This window comes from Amblyomma americanum, unplaced genomic scaffold (genome assembly GCF_052857255.1).
Source record: "Amblyomma americanum isolate KBUSLIRL-KWMA unplaced genomic scaffold, ASM5285725v1 scaffold_171, whole genome shotgun sequence".
NCBI lineage: Eukaryota > Metazoa > Arthropoda > Arachnida > Ixodida > Ixodidae > Amblyomma > Amblyomma americanum.
In genome coordinates this window covers 21,293-36,130 of record NW_027526643.1, presented here as the reverse complement: position 1 = coordinate 36,130, position 14,838 = coordinate 21,293, and the positions used below count along the sequence as shown (strand labels likewise).

Here is a 14,838-nt window from a genome sequence, read left to right as displayed (position 1 = left end):
CGAGTGGGGTAGTTACAGCGCCTGCCCTTTCCTCAAACCCAACTATTATTACTAGAGAGCAGGGAAACACTGGTGCTCGACGGGGCTTTCCGGGGCCACGCGTCCGTTTCCACAAATGTCAAGTGGGGGGCGTCATCCCCTTATCTATAACGCAAACAGCCACTTTTACCGCATGTCCGGCACTTATCTGACAGAGAACGCGCATTCCGAACATGTAAGTACATTCCCAGTCGGGAGTATCTCTTGCGCGCAAATGCGGGCCGGACGCGCAGCGCGGATGCAATAAAATGGAGGCCGTACGGCACAAGGCCGCAGTCGCCACTCCATCAGCCACTGACGGCACGCCTTCGGGCGTTGCCCGAGTCTGGTGTAAGCGCGGCGCTGCTCAATTCGACGTTCACAGTATCGTTCATTGATGGTATACTTGCCCCACAACTACGATAATTACATCCTGAATCACCTCCGTCAGTGCTTTTAAAAAGAGAGAGGGAGAGAGATTACATAAGCCATTTTCACCCACTTCTTGCGGTTACGCTACAGAATGGAGGCAGGACGTGTGGCTCAAATCTTCTTCTTGGGACGGAGTACCCGTTGGGCCCTTCCAACATGCATGCGTAATTCGTTAATGCCTCTCATTTCCTTGCGCATATATCGCCATGCGAATCCGCAATAACCGTCGATCATCGTCCGACTGCCTGCCTGCTTTGCGCATCGAGGAGCGGCTATTATACCGCGCTTGGCAGCAGTGGCCACTGGCAACGTGCGACTATCTCGTTGTGCGAGCCGACCATTCAGAGATAAATGGCTTTCCATAGCCACGCGCTGTGCACATGTATGTGTGATTAACTCGCAAGCTATCACAGGAAACGAGGGACTGAAAGCAAATGCTCAGCGACTAGCAAAGCAAAGACTGGGTCTCTCATCAGTCGAAATGCTAAATTTGCTAATCGCTGAGCATTTGGACTGATGGGGAACGTAGTCAGGCAAACTGAGCGAAACAGACATGTGCCTGCAGCATCGAGGCAGAATAGGCGCAGTAGAAGGGCATGCACATCGGCGCTATACAAGGAAGCAACAATGCAAATATCTGTTCGTGACATCTCGAAACGCCCTCAGGCGGTTGGTTACTCGTAGCGCATGCGCACATCATTACGGAGACTTGAAAGAATAGAATTAAATAAAGGAGAAAAGGAAAAAGAAGGAAAGAAAGAACGTTGCAGGGAGAGGTCATTGGGGCTAACAAGCAAACGTGGCAAATGCGGGGTGTATGGCGTACTCGCTGCACAGGCGACGCGGCTAATGGCCGATTCACACGACGGTCCGTTCGCCCGCGGCCTGCGCATCACGTGTTCGTGCGTCACTAAAAACTGGCCTGCGATCCCATGGCGTCAAGCGGATATGACGGACCAAAAGAGCAGACGACGCCCTGGGTGTACCACTGTTGCCAGATTATTTTAAAGCGTTTGGCAACGCTGGTCAAACTGGTTTTTTTCTCCCGACCCATGACTGCGATTGAATGGTGCAGGTGCGGCCCTTTGTCCAATTCCTCAATGGCCTGGGCCGTCTTGCTAGCCGAGTCGATCGCCCCGTCACGGAACCTAGCGAACGCCGTGCAGCTTGTCAAAACAGCGCGCCAACTCAACGCCAATCAGCGAAATGCGGCAGCCTAAATACTGGCAAGAGTGGTGGTTGCCAGAGCTGGCACGCTCATCTTCGCGGGCCGCCGCTAATTCCCGCGAGGGGAGAGGCACTTGAACTTCCTTGGTTGTCCAGTCCGCGGGCCGACAGCACGCCTCTCGATTTGGTGACGCACGAACACGTGATGCGCGGGCGAACAGTCCGTCGTGTGAATCGGCCATAAAGAGTACGGATCAACCGCGCACGTCAGCCCCCTTTTCTAGCATGCTGACGCCGTGTGGGGGAAGAGAACCTCACTTCCTACGAATGGACACGGTGCTGTCTGTTACCAGAGTTGCAGAACCCTACATGCCGTCAAGCTGCGATTGCAGGTCTGATGCGAGTCAAGACTCCGCTCCTGACGATTTCTTGCCTTCAACTTGTCAGGAAAGATTCGAGCGATGGAACGCGCGGTTCACGACAATAAATATTTCCTGTAGAGACTCCTCAGTATTCAACAAAGCATACGCGTGAGAGTGACTGCAGCGTCCAAAGCTGACGTCGCCCACACGTCAGCATGTTAATTAGTTTCCAACTAATAACACATGCTCACGTGTAGCGAGATCAGCTTTGGAAATCAGTAAAATGAATAGCATACGCTTTACTGATGTACATTTGAAGAAATAACGGTTGAAAGTGCAGCTTCAGTTTTGAGCACTTTGCAAGCACTGAAAAAAAAGAACGTACTCGGGATACTCGTTCTAGAGAAAATACAAGCGCTAACACATGCAACCACACCACGAGAGACGAAACACTAGACACAATAGCTGAAAGTAAGAAATCAATGACTGGTCGGGAGGTTGCTCGTAGAGAGCAATCTGCGTTTCAAAAGCCCCACCGGTGGCTGTGTCTGAAACAGCCGCTCGCCGGGGTAGAGGCGCATCGCTTAGCCCCTGCACCATCGAGCTAGGAGTGATGTGAGGACTCCGCACGATGTGTGAATGCAAAGTAGAGAATCAACAATTCGGCATGTATGTCTAAGTAGGCAGAACCTAGGCGAAGTGATAAGAAAGGACCCCACGCCGCTAAAGGGAGCCATGAACGCTATCGCGTCATACCCTTCAGAAGGAGCTTAGCTGTCCCTTCAAGTTTTTCTCAGGGATAGAAATGGCAAGGGTAGAGACAGGGATAGCCATTTTAATGATTGCAAGAGAGGTTTGTCTGGTAGTTCACCCGGCATGCAACTCCAGATGAGGGTGAAGAAGGAGGGAAAAAAAGAGAAGATGCAACGGAAATCAAGCATACACAACAGTGGCGCACTCCCACACAGGATTTTCAAAGTGTCTCTATCAAACCCCTGCCCTTAAGATAAGCTACTAGTAAAGCTTTTGCCCCACGCGCAGACGAAGCCGCATCGCACCTGGGTCCAAGGGCGGTAGGCAGTTTCAAGAAGTTATTGCTCACAAACCTCGGGACACCGGGCTCGGCGCCCATATCCCACCCATGTCCATGTAAACTGACAATTTCAGGATAACGCCGAACAGCGGCGGGAGGTGTCTCCTGGCGGCGACCAGGAGCAGCTGCGGTGCCTGAAGGGACCGGCCACCCGTTGCGCCACCCTCAGCGCGGGCTCCCCCCTCCCGTTTAAACTGCGGTCTGGGCGCGGCTGAAGGGGTCCGCCGAAGCCGCACCAGCGCGACGGTCGCTCCCTCCGGCGGCACCGGCGCCAAGCAGCGCCGGGTGACGCCACCCTACCGGGCACGGTCGCCTAGCAACAGCATCCCGCCAAGAGCGAGAGCGCATCGATCCCCACGCGGCCGAATTACACTGCCCGCCGAGGAATACACAATCACACACACATGCGCGCAGTCCGAGTTCCCCAGGGCTGCTTCGCCTTTTGGCGACTTCATCGTCGTAAGCGCTGGCCTTCTCTCGCATCGCCCTCTCCGAACCCGAGGCGTTTCTCCCTAATCGGGATAAACAAAGCCACGCTTTCTCCCTAGGGGCGCGGATTCTCATCGCGGCCCTCTCGCCCCCGTGCGCTCCCCACTCCCACGAGCAGTCCGCCCGTTAACCAAGGGGAGAAAGTTGTAACGCGCGCGGCGCCCTCGGACGCTGCCGAAATGAGCGCCTTTCTGGCTTCGCGCCGCTCGCGCCGACGAATCTCGCGCGTGTTCGCCTCCTGAACTGGCGTTATTGAATTTGACGCTTAACCGCCACGCCTAAGTCGAAGGCGGGAGCTTTCGACAGGAGAGACTCTTGGGACAGCTTGAGTGCCTCGCTACAACATGGTAAACAACGGCAGTACTCGGTGTAGTATAATCGCTTTTCACCTGCATTCACAGAAACACTAATATGGCAAGTTTCAACCTGGAACACCTGTTAATTAGGAACCTACAGGCTAAGCTATTTTATGTAGAAAAGTGTAAGAAGGAAAGAAAGGAGAAAGAAAGAGAGAAAGAAAGAATTTTTCCAAATTGGCACAATTGGCCAAAGTGCGCCTAGTACCACAAAACAGATTTTCAGCACACGCATAAGCAGTTTGCCTGTAGTCAGCGGCCTATACCAGGTGCTTCAGGGAAGGCTAAGTATTCAAAAATATGCCTTTCGGAGTACAGATGTCTTTTGCGACACAGTATTACCAGTGATGGCGTACACCACGAAGCAGGTGAATCGTTTTATGCAGTGGGCTGGTTAAATAATTTTTAATAATTAACTTTTAACTATTAGAGTTAAGCGCCTAAGTTGAAATTAGGGGTTTGTAGACGGTCGTTAGTAATAGCCATATCAGTTTTTAGAATTTCGAAAACGCGATTATCCTCGGCGCTGTGGGCTCGACAGAATTTGGCTACATTGTGCCAAAATACAATCGCTTCCGAAAAGCATGCAGGCAAAGCAACCTTTCCTGTGCAAGTAACTACTCAAAAAAGCCAAATTTTGTTGAGCAATAGCGCCAAGGTTAATCGCGTTTTCTAAATTATAAAAACTGATATGGCTATTACTGACGACCGGCTGCAAATCTCTAATTGCAACCAGGCACCCAAGTCTAATAGTTAAGAATTCAATTATTAAAAATGACTTAGCCAGCTTACTACTTAAAACGATTCGCCGGTTTTCTGCTGTCCGCCAACACTGGTAATACTATGCTGAAAAAGCCATACTTTTACCTCAAAAACCTATTTTTGAGAACTACTTAACCCGCCGCGCTGGCTCAGTGGTTAGGGCGCTCGACTACTGATCCGGAGTTCCCGGGTTCGAACCCGACCGCGGCGGCTGCGCTTTTATGGAGGAAAAACGCTAAGGCGCCCGTGTGCTGTGCGATGTCAGTGCACGTTAAAGATCCCCAGGTGGTCGAAATTATTCCGGAGCCCTCCACTACGGCACCTCTTTCTTCCTTTCTTCTTTCACTCCCTCCTTACCCCCTTCCCTTATGGCGCGGTTCAGGTGCCCAACGATATATGAGACAGATACTGCGCAATTTCCTTTCCCCCAAAACCAATTATTATTATTATTATTATGAGAACTACTTAAAGGCTTCCCTGAAACATCTGGTATATACCGTAACAATTCTATTCCATTCTTGTTGTTGGAGTAGCATGCCAGGGTCATGTTACAACCGGCCAGCCTCTCCTCCTTTCCTCTCATTTAAATTGCTTTCTCTCTCTCTCTCTCATTCTTATTGTTTTCATCGTGTGTCACTTGCTGAGGCAAAGATGCCCCCCCCCCCCCCCCCCCATAGCCACGACCTGCCAATGGGTGCCGCTGACAATAAGAAAGTTGATATAAGTGAAAGAAAACAATGGTTACATTATACCGGCCAAGATTCCATTACGTTATAGATTGTATTACACCATTCCCATAAGAAACAAGTAAAAACCAAGCAGTGCATTTCCTTTTCCAGTTATCATTCTCCAGTCATCGCTGATCGTGCAATTATCCTTCTCTCATATTGGCAAGGGTCAAATTCTACGCAAGCCGCCCCCGTCCGCCGCCAAAGGGTCGCCACGTCGCGCTCCGCTGCGCCCACCGAGGAGCCAACCGCGCTCCGCTCAACGGCCGGGGCGGAGCCACTGCGAGAAAGGGACAGAAGAGACGGGAGTCGACGCCGCGGCGTCACTCACAAAGCGTGACCACAGGTGCTCGTCCTCCGTGCCCTGCGCACAGCTGTCGCTCCGCACACGGGGAGAGGGAGGGGAAATATCCGCTACGAGGACGAAAGTAGGTCACTGGCGCCGCGCAGCGGAGGCCCCCGGAAACTCGACCGCTTCGCTCTAGGTGGAGCGAACGAGAGCGGTACGGGCACAAGTGCTGCGGAAAATTGCGATTGGCCGGGGATGGATGCTCGCAGCGAGTGAATGGCTGTAACAGTTATCCGTCGCTCCTTTGGCCATTTGGGGCCGAAATGTGCCGAGTACGTGCCCCAGCCTCTGCCAGAATACGGCGCGCGTACCCCCAACAGCTTCCAAACAAGGATGTCGACGATGGTGTCGGTGCTAGTTACCAATATGCGAGCTACCACGGGCGCCCTCAAGACTGAAACATGAAGTTCTGCAAGCGCTAAGAATCGAATCGCGCCTTATGCCTGCAGGCATGCACACAGGCCGCAGCACCGGGTTCTCCGTGGCTGATAACAGGCACGTATTCAAGGAGGGCGCCCCGAGGGACCCCCCCCCCCCCTCCCGAGATCAATTCCGCCCCCCCCCCCACACACACACACACAGCTTGATACAAAAAATTACCTTGAGCCTTTCCCGAAAAACACTTCTGGCTACGTGCTTGGCTCATAAGCACTGGGTGAGAGCTACCTCTCTGTTGCCACTTGTGAATCATCATCAGTGTTTGTAGCGTTGCCACGGTTGCCGTCAAGCCGACGATTTTGTTGGCTTTTTTCCCCGCGCTCCCAGCACCATGAAGTGATGCTGAATAAATAAATTGAAATCGATTTGAAAAAAAAAAAAAAACATTGAAAAGCTCGTTGCGTTCCACGGCCAATGCTGCTTCAAATGTGAAACTGGTGTCAACTTTCCTGTGTCACCAATTAACGGCACAGGGTCGTCACTCCATGCATCTAGACTCATTTTTACGCATGCGAAGTAGATGCCTGCATGAAATCCGCCAATCAGAACGCTGCTGGCAAAGCCCAGTGGCGCCCAAAAAGGCAAATGTGAAAAGGTCTACAGCGCAAATGCGGTACGTCACCGATAGATGGCGCGTTTCCTTCGGCATCGCTGAGACGAAAAATCGTATGCAGGACTGACATTAGTGCAAGTACAGCACATTTAATCCACAGGAGCCGGCAGTTCTGACAGAAGGAGTGAGGGCGCAGGTGGTTGTCCCCCAAAACTGACAAATCAGCGGCGCGCACGGCGCGCTATGAATAATCGAGCATAGATCCTTGTTTAGGAAATGTCTGCAACCTTTCGTATGCGTGTGATGGGCTCTTTGCAGAGGTGAGGGTGGAAAAAGAAGAGGAATGATTAGTAGACGGACAAGAACACAACCTCGACATGATGCAGGGGTTCATTACATGGATGTGCAGGCATTCCTGCAGCAGTGGCACCCAGCGTTCGGCCTCCGCCTAAGTAAACGTTGACGCCGCGGCAAGGTGTCAAGATTGTGACTCCCTGCTCAGCAGCAGAACGCCATGACAGCTGAGCCAATGCAGGAGGGGGGGGGGGGGCGTTGCCGTTGGCAACGGCGATTATGACTGCACCAATCTGGCTAGAAGTGCGCCTGCAGTGAAGAGGCGGGCGACACATCAGCGATGACGGGCCGGCGCTGTACACAGCGCCAGACCTCCACACACCGAAGCGTGTGTCCAAAGGATCACCACGGAAAAGAGGCACGGTGCGGACGAGGCGGACTTGTCACTGCCGGCATGTCCGAGTAGCGAGGCAGTCCTCGGCGAAGGCGTCACATCAGATGGATGGCGGGCCTTAATGGTCGTGCATGTCGACGGCAAGCACTCAGGAGGCGATGCACGGGAATCACCTGGTCGTGGGGGGTGCCGTCGATCAGAATGTACGCGAGGTGAAGACGCACGGGGTGGAGGCGGCCAATTGATCGAGACGTTACCGGGGCGTGTCGAGGGACTCGAAGACGACCACAGCGCCACGGCTGTTGCTACATTGCCACACCGGCTGAATACCAAATGCTTTTGGGGTTGTCTACAAAATGTTCGCATTATGTAGAGTACGGGCCAACGCGCGTTCATGCCGCGTACGAAAAAGCGAGCCGATAATTTACAAGGCAATTTTTAAAACTCCCGCTTCCGCGCCTAGCGGCGCCCTGCGGTGCTTTCGGCAATCCGCGCTCATTACGCCATGTAGTGCTCGTTACGTCAGCAGCGGACTGCTACCATTGGTTCGCGTGCGTCGGCAGCCGGCGGAGGAGCGCCGACATTTCAGCGTGCAAGAAGTGACGAGAGGAGAGGGAAAGGCGCGAAGACGCGGAAATTCAAATTTTGACTGCAGATAGCTCAGCTTCCACAAAACGCATCTAAAAAATTCTTGCTGGAGGATTTTTGTGAAGCGGCCTCCTTTAGCATCGTAGGCACATCGCATCCTTGTTGAGACCCCCTTTCAGAGCCCCTTTAATTAAGTCGCGTAAAAAATATTCCCCAGACAGACCAGCCAGCAATACTGCAATTTTCAAAAGTGTTAAAAGCTGCAAGTTTGAGCGTTAGTCGTGGAAGTTTTTTTTTATATACTGACCACGAAGACTCAACATTCCTCCACTCTTTCCTTTAGTTCCCCCTATCACAGTCCCCATGCGTAGCAAACCAGTTATCACCTGGTATTTCCTTCTTTCTCTCTCGAAAATTGTGTCACTGTCATGGACTGTATAACGCCGAGCTTGATAGAACATGCACTGCGGATGCTCAAGCGGATACATAGCCCGCTCGGGTCTTTCAAACCTAGGCTACTCTGAGTTGTCTTATGATACATGTGGTTCTCCAAAATACAAGGCTATGTATATATTTTGCATCCAGTCCTGTGAGGCACACATGGAGGACGCGTTTCAAACACGAGCATCGGACGCAGTCATGCGGCCACCGAGATTAGGGAGGCCCCAGATATGAAGCATGGACGTCCGGCATCGGCGATTCCTTTCCTGCGGACTGCACCGATTATGGCCGCCACCTGAAATGACAAGATTTGAAATAACTCGCCCCGGTGGCTCAAAGCACGAGGGCGCGGGATTTTACCCGGCGGCCGCATTTCGATGGAGACGAAATTCATGAACGCCAGCGTACCGAGTTTTCGGTGCTCGTCAAACCACGGGTAGAAGAAATTACTCCGGACGCCACCACTAACTGCAAGCCTCATAGCCGCTTCCTCGGCTTCGGCGCGTAAAATCCAGCAAGTAATATTTGCACCGACTGACAGGCGGCCATCGTCGAGCTTCAGCGGTGCCTTAAGGTCCGTCAACGACAGCTTGCAGTGCCTCACACGGGTTTCGCCGGGAGCGCGAATAGACGTACGGCGAAGGCTTGCTTATCGTAGCCGTCGTCGATGCGTTGCCAACGGAGCCCTGTTGTAAAACGCTCGCTGTTCGAAGGCCGCATGCGGGTCGTGCTTGTAATGCAGCCACGAAAACAGCGCGGTCAGATGCACCGAACTGCTTATGGCTCGCTCGCAGTTAAGCCATACCGCCCCGCGTGACGTATGATTTGAAAAGAAGCCCTTCATCTTTGACATGACATGCCGAAATCGATTACGTCGAATGCAGGCACACCGATCGCACGCAGTCCACGACAGCGCAACATTCCAGTTTCGGGTATGAGACCAGCGAGGGCGATAGGCAAAATTAATCTTCGGTCGAAGTGACTGCACAAGTCTCAGCAATGAGGGGCTTTGCATATGCAGACTTCATGGAAATGGTTTGGTTTGGTTTTCTATGGTTTAACGTCCCAAAGCGACTCGGGCTATGGGGGGCGACGTAGTGAAGAGCTCCGGATAATTTATGCCCCCTGGGGTTCCTTAACGCATGCGCTGACATCGCACAGTACATGGGCCTCTGGCATTTCGCCTCCATCGAAATGCGACCTGGATCGTACCCACGTCTTTCGGGTCAGCAGTCGGGCATCATAACCACTGAGCCACCGCGGCGGCTGTTCATGGAAATGCTGCGTGGCGTATTGCGGTAGCGAATGTGGCATTTCTGTATTCTTTCAACTCTATAAGAACATTGCCACCAAGTTTCCCAAACATTTAAGAGAAAGACCACTTTATAACCTGGTTGCAGTTCGAGCCCATCACGTGGGCTTTGCACATGAATGCAAAGAGAAGAAGGCTTTCGTGAGTGCGCTGCTTAAGCAGGGAGTTAATCCCAACGGCGACAGAAGCGCGTATACACATTCTGGGCGGCGCTGCGTCGTCAGTGCCAAAAATATTTCTGCGCGCGAGCCTGGACACGCGAAAAAAGGGACACGCGGTGAGTTTCTCGGTGCCAAGCAGCTGTTGCTACTGCCCGCAACCGATCGAACCTATAAAGCAGGTCGGTCGATTCCATCACCGCCGTTATCGTTTCATCGACTCGGACACAGTCGGGGCAACGCACGCACGCTGCCCCGTCAAGGACAGATTTCTGCAGTTCCACTCTGCGTCGCCCAGAGAGTCAGACAGGAGCGAGATGGTCCTCCCTCTGATCGATCACTGCGCCAGGTTCGCGCCAGGGGCCCCAACGCCGCGGGTTGGCCGGCGCTGCACTGTTTCATGCTGACAGTGGCGTTGCCATGTCAGTGCTACTTGCAGGCTGCTCTCGTGGGCGCGAAACAAAGGGCATGCGAACACCCACGATCCGACGGCCGGGCGTTATACTATTGGAACAGTGAGCAGAAATCGTTACCGGTTGCAGTCCTCCACGTCCCGACCGAAAAAGTCCACCGTGCCAGCACGTGCTCTGCGTTGTCATCTCTCGTAGAGCCTTGGCGTAGTGCGTCTGATGCGTCAAATTAAGCTCTCATAGCAGCCTTGTTAGTGCGCTTGAGCGCTGCAGAAGACAGCTTGAAAGAGCAAACAGCAGCCACGCACACATGCGCAGATGTATTCTAGTTGGTTGCAAGTAATGAGGTAATCAGAAGTGCGATAAATAAGGTGTGAAGCTGGTCACCTCGAAAAATAAGGCGTTTTTGTTGCGTGGCTCCTTTATTAACGAGAAAGCCGCACCGAGACAAAACAAAAACATAAACGAAAATCACTGTTACGCATCAAAGAGGGACATAGACTGTGTTGGGACTAAAAAAAAAGAAAAGAAAAAGTGCGTCCCAGTCCGATTAGAGAGGGACAGATAAACGCACCTTGACGCGATGGTGGAGAATTCAATCTTGTACCGAAGCGGAGCAGTTGCTCTGAACTGTATAGAGGCAATTGGACCGAACGCATACAGACGTTAATTCAGAATGAGCTGACACGTCTGCAACGCATAGAGGCGCGGAGGAAAATAAGCAGTCAGGACTTCTATTCGCGCCTTTTGACGCCGGGTTCCGCACTGTCGCTCACTACGTTACAGTACACACGAGGAAGTTCAACAGATGCGACATTGCGCTTGAAATCAGCTAGCACAGCTCGTCCCCCGTTAAACCTGAGGGGCGCGCACGCAAGCCCAAAGGTGAGCGCATTCCCACCCGCCAGAAGCAGACACGGGGCCATCGGAGCACAACTTCCGCACCCCTTGCTACGAGAAGCTTCCCTCTTGAGACGAGTTGCTGCTGGCGGCACTGCGCACCATCAGCGACGCCACCAGGACGCTGGAGTTTCGCCAGAAGTGCGCTGGCATCAGCTCGATGACGTCGTCGCCCATGGTGGAAGACAGCAGCGCAGCCAGGTCGGCCGCAGTGTCGTCCCCGACGGTGGTCACGTTATCCGCGACCCCACCGCGGCGTGCGGCGCCCCCTCGGCGACGTCTGCTGGGCGTCAGCAGAGGCACGAAGAGCAGCCAGCAGATGAACGCCACCACGGCCACGGCCGTCAGGACAGGCAGCAGCAGCCAGAGTCTGGAGAGACGGCGCGCCCTCGAACGAGCCGCGTACAGGTCCCGCTGCGACGCCCAGCGCTCTCGTCGTCGTCTGTGCGTGGCCCGACGCTTCTCTTCGCGCGGCGCTACAGCTAGGAGCTCAGGTGCCGGGGTTAGCAAAGCTTCCTTTTTGATTTAGCTCCATTAAACACTTGCTACTACAGCTACGCAGCGCTCTCTCCGGAACACGACTATACTGGCCTGTGCTCCGTGCGAGCGCTGCCGCGGCGTCAACGCGGAGAGTTACGGCGCATTCCAGTCGGCGATCCGAAGCTGCTCCTAGGGAGTCTATACAGGAACCATACCGTCGCGGTCCAATCAGAACTCAGGGTCCGAATCCAAATCGCCCACTGAAACACGCTCTTCGGTTTCTAGGAGAAAGAAAACTTGCTCCGGATCTCCGATTGGAATACGCTATTTGTTAAGCCTGGCCCTGCGCAGTGCCTGGCACTGGTACAGTGTCATTGCCAGGGCAAATTTGTATGCCTATGCAGCTTCACTCCAGTGCAAGCATTGTCTTTAGAACCGAACACCTTCTATAAAAGTTTTACTTCCTTTGTACGACAGGGCGTGGTTCGAGCGCTCTGGACAGCCGTGCTGACGACTGTACAAGTTCGTCGGCGCGTTTTGAAAACGCTCCACGCGGGCCAGGCTTAACAGAAAGGGACGGAGCCGCCGCGTACGCGCACTGACAGCCGAGTCCAAATCAGGCACCCCGTCGGATCGGATTGCTGAAATGATTTTGCCACCAAGGAAAGAATGCGTAAAATCGTAAGGCTTGAAGAAAAGGCCTTAGCCGGGAAACTTGAAAAATCAATATTTGGTATACGCGGGGTTTATCGTGCCAGTGCTATGGCGTTCTGTTGTTCAGCACATGCTCGCGAGTAGGATGCCGGTCATGGTGACACTGCGGACGAATGCAGAACCATTCAAGCACCGGAGATTTAAATGCTCCTCAAAGATTCTCAGGAGGTCGACATTGATCCGGGGCCCTCCACAACGGCATGCATCACCGTCCCGGTCTACGTAGTCTTGGCAACGTAAAAACTCCGGTAGCTAATCACTTACTACGCAGTATCCGGCAAGCGCCACGCATATCCCCCTGACCCGAGCCACTCGAGTGAGCAGGCATCACGGTCGATCGCCCACAGTCCGGGGCAGCCAGGAGTGCATGCGTCAGTATGACGAGCGCGTCGCGAAAGGCGTCGGGCGGCCTTTTTCGGGGCTAGCGAGAGTGCTGACCTGATTCGGGCGGGGGTACATCTCGAGCACGGTGTCGTCGCTTTCCGGCCTGTCCCCGTAGTCGGACCACATCGTGGCCGACCGGGTGAGCGAGTCGGCGTCCATGGCTGCTTTGTGCCCGGCGTTTCTTCGTCTTCAGCCTTTTCGCAGTCAGCACACACACGCGATCGTGGCTTAACCGTCGGCCAACGTCCGTGCCCTTGGTTCGGCAAAGTTACGAGGTGGGTTAAGTGAGCGAAAATTTCACAGGGAAGCCTAACTCCATGCGTTGGAAATGCGATAGTATTGGGGGCTGTTGATCGATATGCCTTTACCGGAAGCTACGTCACAACCCGTCTGGCGACGTCACTTCCATCCAGCCAATGGGAATGCTCCGGTCTGATGGCGTCATACTAATGGGCAAATTTTATGACCGACGACGCACTTCGGCCCCAGGGGACTTCTGGAGCCAAATGAACTGGCGAAGAGAGAGAGTCTATTGACGGGAAAGGCAGAGAGGTTGACCGGAAAAATAAATATCTGGCCTGCTACCCAGCACTGGGGAAGGGGAAGAGGAGAAAAAAGATGGTCACGATGGGGGGTGATGACGATGGGAGGAGGCACATGAAGAAAGACAAGGCACATTTTCTAACATCACAAACGCGAGTCAAGGCTCGTGTCGCTTAAAAAAAGACACACAACGATACATGTTTTCTCTGTGAATAAAACCTCCGCGCTGTGATTTCTCTCGCAGAAATGGTAACATTCTGGTGATATAAGCCCATACTAGTATCGCTACCTGAATAAATGAAGAATGACCGAATTATTGGAAACAAACTACGAACAAGCGAATCAATGAATCGGAAAAAAAAAGAGATACGCAAGGGTTCTGAGTCCGTGATTACCTTTCACCTGAGATCCACGGCTTCATATTTTCCTTCTCGCCAGGCTCAGATAAGTGGGTCAGTCGCAGTGCGTGAGGTCCGTCCGAAACCGAAACGCCCGAGTGAAGCGGCTCCAAAGACACGACGACATATTTACCTTTCACACCGTTATTCACCATCAGCGGAGGCTGCGTCAACAATTTTCTTAGGCAAGATTAGCATTTTTTTTTTCAATTTGTAGTTCCTGCCATCCAAAGGCGTATTTATCGGTTGAATGCACTCGAGGGGACGCTGCGGGAGGGATCCTATTCACGCAGTGCATTTGCTGGAGCTCTGTTTCCCAAATTTCGTACCAGAGACAGCGAACGCCAGCTTGAGCGCAACCGCCCCTCGATGGCGCCGCCGACACCGAAGCCCGCTGGCTCGCGACAACAGCGACACCGGCGTCGCGGATTCGAGCGATCGACGCAGTCGCAGCTCAAGGACGTCGCCGGCTCCCACCGGAATGGGGGCGTGCGAACCGAAGCTGTCGGAACCGAATTGATTACGCGAATTTTGGAATATTCAAATGCACCACGGTATAGCTAGGAGTCTGAGCAAACGGCTCTTGGACGCATCTCTACACCTGACTGCACTTGTCTGCCAAAGAGGGTGCAGAAAGAATCGGCCATACAACGGGAAGCGAGAAGAGGCCTCACGATCCTCTCGCGCTGTAGGGGCTTGGCAGTGACACGCTGCTCCTCGAAAGTAGGCCCAACTTCACGCACGCTCGCTACTTACAAATTCCTCAGTGAAACTTCCATCCAACGGATCGGAGTAGATAAAAGAATTTCTAGCTAACCGTTCCCAGTTCGTTCACGTTAATAATCAAGCCTCTAACGCCCTTCCCGTAACGTCAGGCGTCCCGCAAGGGTCACTCATTGGCATCTTCTATACTTCTAATGTATATCAACGAGCTAGCTGCCCACGCATGTCGCCTGTAACATCCGTACGCTCATAGATGATTGTGTTATTTATCTCTTACAATGGGTACAAGCTTTCCCCTGCCTGGTGCCCGGCTTCTTTAGGGTGAAATGCTTGGGAAATGGGTCTCCGACCC

At 53.2% G+C, this 14,838-nt stretch overlaps 1 protein-coding gene across 1 annotated transcript; it reads right to left on the bottom strand.

The window, feature by feature from the left end:
- Positions 1-10,864: 10,864 nt before the first annotated feature.
- Positions 10,865-12,981, bottom strand: LOC144112467 (uncharacterized). The gene is made up of 2 exons (XM_077645297.1): positions 12,877-12,981; positions 10,865-11,760 (listed from the first exon to the last, which is right to left on the bottom strand). Exons 1-2 carry the CDS (start codon positions 12,979-12,981, stop codon positions 11,296-11,298), a joined length of 570 nt encoding a protein of 189 aa, XP_077501423.1. The 3' UTR covers positions 10,865-11,295.
- Positions 12,982-14,838: the final 1,857 nt, after the last annotated feature.